The sequence below is a fragment of the Ciona intestinalis genome, unplaced genomic scaffold (assembly GCF_000224145.3).
Source record: "Ciona intestinalis unplaced genomic scaffold, KH HT001126.1, whole genome shotgun sequence".
Classification (NCBI taxonomy): domain Eukaryota; kingdom Metazoa; phylum Chordata; class Ascidiacea; order Phlebobranchia; family Cionidae; genus Ciona; species Ciona intestinalis.
The window spans coordinates 4,643-11,270 of NW_004191447.1; the positions used below are offsets into that span (position 1 = coordinate 4,643).

Consider the following 6,628-nt stretch of genomic DNA (forward strand, 5'->3'; position numbering starts at 1 on the left):
TATTGTAAAAATCATGGCTTTAAACAGCGATTGTAAACACACATGTATAAATATGTTATTGACTATTACACAAAAACAGTGATATTAAAACTTTATTGGAGCATTACAAACATTTCGACTTAAACATAATGCATCTGGATATTGTTGTTAAATAAAAACGGTTGTATAATTTCGTTCATACAACAAAGTTTCTATACACATTTTACTTTTATAAAATTTCCAAAAAGTGAAATGTTTAAGTACATTTCACAGATTAAATAATATTTATGATTAAACAATAGAAGGGTTGAACTTCAAATAAAAATTGGAATTATGAAAACACAACAATGCCCTTCTGTTTTGTTTGTAAAAAAAAAATTGTCATAATTTTTCGTTACATTTATGATATTACAACTTAATTTTTATACAGGAAGTATAGCTCTCACAAATAAATTATTTGAGATTACTAACATAACCACAGTTTTAATCGTAAAGCATCAACACCATTTAGATAATATCGAAAAAGTCTTTTGTCCCGAATAAAGCCCAGGTTTTCATAAAGATTTAGTGCGGACTGGTTTGTCACCTCTGTTTCAAGGACAACCTGCACAATGTTAAATCTACAAGTTACTTACAGTCACAATTCACAAATAAATAAGTTATTTACTTCGTTTCGTTATTTTAAATGATATTGATTGCTAAGGCTATTCAGTTGTTTATCCTTGCTTGACAGAATGGCAAGATGATTGGAAGACTTGGGCAAATATTTATACTACAGGGAGTCCCACACTATATAGGGTGGTTTGTATAGAATGGGTGCCTGTTTGTAGTAGTTGAATGAATATGAATGTAAATTGCTTTATTTTTGGGTGGATGGAAAACGACAGTCATTATAACATTGTTGTTCATGAACCCCGTGTCAGTCTACGATTTACCATGTATTTTACTTGTGGGTGACTATTTTTTTAGATTTGTTTATATATGGCTAAAAATTTGGATAACCTATTAGTGACCAATGGGTTGGAGCAATTGGGGTCAAATGTCTTGCCCAAAGACAAATACACCCATGATGATAGCAGCAATGAGGCTTGAACTCATTACCTCTGGGTTAGAGGCAGCTGCGATAAACACTTTGCCACAGTTAACCAAATATATAGATTATAGACTTATCAGAGTGTAATGAGATATTGTTTTATTAATTATATTTTGCTGAAACTTGGACAACCCATTAGTGCGGCAGTGGTTTATGAATATGATTATTGTGACTTGACTCTCATTCGCTTTTTTGGGGGGTGGTCAAGGGCATTTAATGAACAATAAAATATAATTGACTTGAACAGTAACAATAATAATTAAATATAAAAAATGGTTTAATCTTGAGTTGTGACATGTGATAAAACAATATTGAAACCACTGCATTAGTTGGTTGAGCTTAAGCATAACAAGTGTTTTGCTTTGCCCAATTAGCAGCATAGAGCTTTCCAAGAAAAATATTGTACTTTTGTAACATATTTTTTCTATTTTTGACCGACTGTCACATATTGCTGTCTAGCGAAACAGGTGTTTGAGCTTTGAAAAAACAATCAATTAAACATCTATCTTTTGGAAAACTTACTAAAAGACTTTTTTTTTTAATTTTTTGGTGAATTTTAAATGAAATCAACAGGAAACGTTTATTTATTTGTAATTTGGGTTTTTAGGCAAAACATAATAAGTTCATTTCTGATTAGGTACTACCTAAATAAAAGTTTGTTTTTTTTGAATTAGTGATGCCAAAAGAATCAATTACGTCACATAGCCAGAGCCCAGTTGACATCATATGTTAAAAGTTGATTTTTACTATAATTTTGATAAGACTTGCCAAAAACAATTTATTACAATATAACCCTAAAACAACATGTAATGGCAAAAGGCAGTTGTAATACATACAAAAACATAATTTAAGTAAAAAATTTTAAGTAAAAAAAAAGAAAAAAACAGCTGAGCTTTCTAAAATTTAATTTTAATTGGTAGGCCCTAGATCAACAGAGAGATCAAATAAAATCACTTTGACAGAACCAAAACCTTAATTTTTAGGCAGAATGTTTTAAATGCATATTTGCTTTACTCGCCCCAAGGGGGGTGAAGGCAACGGGTCATTTTAACGAAAATTTAAATTTGTTTATGTATATAGATACTTAACTTGTGATATGAAGGTTCCAGGATAATAATTTAAAAATTAGGGTTTTTATCAGCAACAAGCTACTCAATCAGTACAAGTTGGGTAAAACATACCTCATCACAGCCATCCTCTACCATTGCTTCAATTGCCATCTTTACTAAGTTGGTACCTATTAAGAAAAGAATCCGGACTAAGCAATATGATCTTGATTTCAGTGGAGGACAATTTTGATGTAAAGAAACCAAATTTTATGTTTCAATAACAGGTGCCTTTTCAAGTTGACTATTTGTTGCCTCTTGATGATTCCTCTGCTTGTTTAAAAAACCAGAAGTAGATAGCCTACGTACCGTTTGGTACAAAGGTAACCATGACATAATCGTGGTACTGGCCAACAAAATTAGCGTTTTGATTTTTAGTACAAAATATACCAATTTTTTTTCTTCTCACAGATTCATCGACCGCCAACATCGCAATGTAACCTCTTCTAGTTATTTTCTTATGCAGATCGAGCTTACATACTATAGCACCAACGTAATTAGCTTCATGTATAGCCTGCAAAGCAGTAGGTACTTAAAATAAACAAATAGTTAACAATAACATGATTGGGGATACCCATTATACCCATTTGTAAGACTGGGGTTTGGTACAATATATATATTCATAAATATATAATAATATATATTAAAGTGGGGTAAAAAACGATGTATTTGGGGTAAGAAAAGGCAACCTCTTTAGCCCGCTAAAAAATATTTTATTGCGAACAGCTTTTATGGTTAAAAAACTATATTTATTTGCATTAATTTTTCTAAAATTGACAAAAAACTTTGTATAGGGTTTGCTAAACTTTTAATTGGGAGAAGGCCTCTTGTGATAAATGTATGCAGTTATTAACTGTATGTTGAAGTAGCTTGCTGCTGATATATTTTAATTTTGAAAACATTCCACACACTTTTCTCTTGTTTGTTTTACCCTAAAATTGCCCTATGGGAACAGGTAAATTAAACAACTGTTGTCTTTTCTGTGTTTTTTAAACCCTAAACAATATTTGCTTTGTAATAGAATTAACTTTATAGTTATACATATAATTTATATATAATAGTTTAATTTAATTATTGGTTTAATTGATTAATTGTAAGTTAACCATTTATCAAAACCAGATATTTTACAGCTTTGCCTACATTTTCGGGTGATGTAGTTTATGTTTTAGGTTAAAACTGTTTAGTTACAGTTCAGTTTTATTACATATTTTGTGGAAATGTAAATAAAAGTTGATGTTTTAGAGATACTAAAGATTGCATGAAGCATGGGGAGGCAATACTATTTTATAACTGTGACTCTTACAATAAACAACCTAAATATGTTATATAAGTATAAAGTATATTAACATCTTCATAATTACAATGTTTTCCTCAACCAAGCAGCGGGTTTATTCCAAAATAGTAAGGATTCACACAGAGATTCATTGCATCATAATAGCAACTGTTTGACCTAGTAATTGATTACGTCCCAATAGCAATTCGCCAATTAACACCTTGATAATTTGTGTCATAATAGCGATTGTCCCTTGATTATTTAGCCTACAGGTGCTTGAAAACAGGTTGAATATTTGTCTTTTCACTCATGGGATCAAGTGAAGTATTAATACGTTTGCAAGAAATATTTCTTACACGCATAAATACAAGGCAATACTGGTTTATTTAGTGATTATAATGAGACCGCTAGGGCGCTAGACAGCTTAAAGGGGAATACCAACGAAAAAATGAAAATTTGCATATGGATAGATATGATGAAATTTAACCTAAAGGTACCATCAAAGTTTGGAGTAAAAAAATCGGCTGTTTGACAATGCATGGGATTTTCCATTAGAAAGAAATTCACTCAAATTTGATCATTTATAGTTTTTAAAATACTAAAGAAAATTCAAATTTTATTTCGGATTTGGTATAATGAATGCTTCTTTTTCAAGAATATATATAAAAAATTGTAAAACATAGACTTTATTATGTTTTAATTTATCGATTGAACCTAGGTACGTACCAGATTACGCTGACTAAGCATATTTTTTAACCTAATGTTAAACACAAAAAAATGTATATATATATTTCTAATATAAAAAAAAAGAAAAAAAGTTCTGAGTCAGCATAGAGTTGAAATAATTTTTTTTTAAAGACTACCACTAATTGTTTTCTAAGGATGCCACTGCTCATTAGTTTGTACAATATATATATATTGTTATATATATTGTACTTATATATATATATGTATATATATATATAATATGAAATTATTTTAAATTGTCAACTTTGCTCTGCCACACAAGAATAATAAAGTGTTAGCTCAAATTTTATCTTTCCATGGCAGAGCAAATTTGGGAGCTAAAATAAAGCTTTTTTAAGGCTAACAATTAGCACCAACGCATTAGTGACGACTGGGTTGGATACATTACAAAAACTAAAAGCTACATTACAAAAACTAAAAATTATTTGTAATATTTATATAATTATTTAAAGTTAAAATAATAAATTTACTACGTACCAAATAACACAGATGAGGCCAATTGTGGATAAAGTATCTATAAGTATAAATGGAGTATGGCTCCGATAGATCCTTTGTTATTAAATGCATGATAGCTGGCATTTGCAGCTCACTGCTATAACGTGCATAGCATATTCCATTGCTTGCACAAACAATATTTTCTGAATGATCATCGTTTGTTGCATTTATTGGGTACAGGCCTTTTGTATTGGATATTGTTAAGCAGCTTAGAGCGTAACTCATGTCTTGGGTGCAATGTTGGTCTGGTTGAAGATGCTGCTCATTATTTATCAGACTTTTAATGTTGTTATTTTCTAAACCATCCGTCATGCCCTCGGCAGAGGTGTATTTAACTTGATTATCTTCGCCAGAAACATCCGGTTTAGTAGTCTCTTTTTCCTCGTGTGTTTTTTGATAATTACCATGAACATGATTTTTGGGATTTTTAAAACAATTTGTGCTGTTTGAGTTGGGGCAATCAGTTCGTGTTGAACTACTACATTTCATAGTAAATTGCAAATTATTGGACATTTTATCACAATGACCTTTATTTATTTTAGCGTTCCCATTTTTAAGACACACGCTTGTATTTCTTTCTTTGCAATTTGAGGTTACTCCATTTCCACCTGTGTAGCCAGCACGTATTACTTGTTCCAAGTTTGTATTGAACGGCACGCTTGCATTTCCATCACACCGGTCCATCACTTCTACTATACCTTAACGCAATCTGATTCTAGACCGTAGCGACTGATGATCCTACATGAAGAAATTAGTTTTGTATGATCACCAAGGTAACCCCAAAATATAGTATACACACACGATGGAAATATTTAAGGAACATATTAGTGGGACCACCAACCATAAGGTAGGACCAGGTACCTAAACCCAGAGTCGTATAAACACCGAGTAGTCCAACTGCCGTCTATGTGTGTCCAAAATAGAGCAAAAGTGGTGACTTTGACAATGGGTTTAAACGAACTTGTTAAGTTTTGTTTGTGTTTTCTTATTGTGGGAAGGTGTAAAACAGCTTCTATTTACCTTACCAAACATTTTTTAGAAAAAATGTATAAATTTAGCCGCATTAAATGACTAAAATGTCGCAAATCAACCGCTTCTAATTCTAATTTTTGACTTTTTTTGACACAGAAAACAAATAACACATGTTTTTTTACATTTTTCAACCTTTAAATTTGTTTTTGGGCCCAAGTTTTTCTGTAATTTACCGAAAAACATACATTTTCCCTATACCTACTGTGTTATTTTGGACCCAAATTGCCGTTCAATTTGTGTTTTACGTAACAATGGGTTGGACTACTCGGTATTTCTATGGCTCTGCCTAAACCCGCATATGAGAGAGGCCACTCGTAAACTTTCGATTAGAAATAGTTTCTACTATGTCGATCATCGCTAGCGATGAACCGCTTTGGCGCAAAAGATAAAAATTTTCGCGTGAAAAAAATGAATATATTTTGTTGCAGGAATATAATATTGTAAATGTTGGGTGAACTTTTTCAAAATATCGTTTGTTAAGGTGTTTTGTGACTGTTGTTAACACCAACTTCAACGAAAAAAAGAATAATAAAAACGTCCAATATTACCACAGAAAACAAGAGATCACAGATGTAATGCATGAGCACGGTATAAACTAATTAGCATAGTATTAATTAACCCTATCACTACAATGGTCGACTGAGATCGATCAAAAACAAATCAAAAGTAACCAACAAAGCGGGTTTCAGTCGCCATTGGTGACTGTGGAGCAGTAGATAGAATGCATTTATTCGTGTATTATAACTCATTAAACTTAAGACGTACAAGGACTGAAAGTTTGGTAAAGAATATGTGTAAATTGTCCGGCGCCGTGGCGTAGTGGTTAGCGCGCCTGCCTGTAACCATTAGGTAATGGGTTCAAGGCTCGTCGCTGCTACCATTGTGGGCGTATGTGTCTTTGGG

General features: G+C 31.8%; 1 protein-coding gene across 2 annotated transcripts in view; it reads right to left on the minus strand.

Annotated features, from left to right (window-relative positions):
* LOC100184253 (N-alpha-acetyltransferase 30) overlaps nt 1-6,628 on the minus strand; it is a 19,629-nt gene continuing 13,001 nt past the window's right edge. Inside the window, exons 1-4 of one of the 2 annotated variants that reach the window (XM_002119250.4) lie at nt 4,676-5,470; nt 2,569-2,692; nt 2,254-2,309; nt 1-583 (exon numbers count right to left, since the gene is read on the minus strand). In XM_002119250.4, the coding sequence (XP_002119286.1) occupies nt 446-583; nt 2,254-2,309; nt 2,569-2,692; nt 4,676-5,377 (1,020 nt within the window). In that variant the 5' untranslated portion in view covers nt 5,378-5,470 and the 3' untranslated portion in view covers nt 1-445. Of the gene's footprint in view, nt 584-2,253; nt 2,310-2,568; nt 2,693-4,675; nt 5,471-6,628 lie in introns of those variants that run through there. The other variant, XM_026840111.1, reaches the window with a different exon arrangement.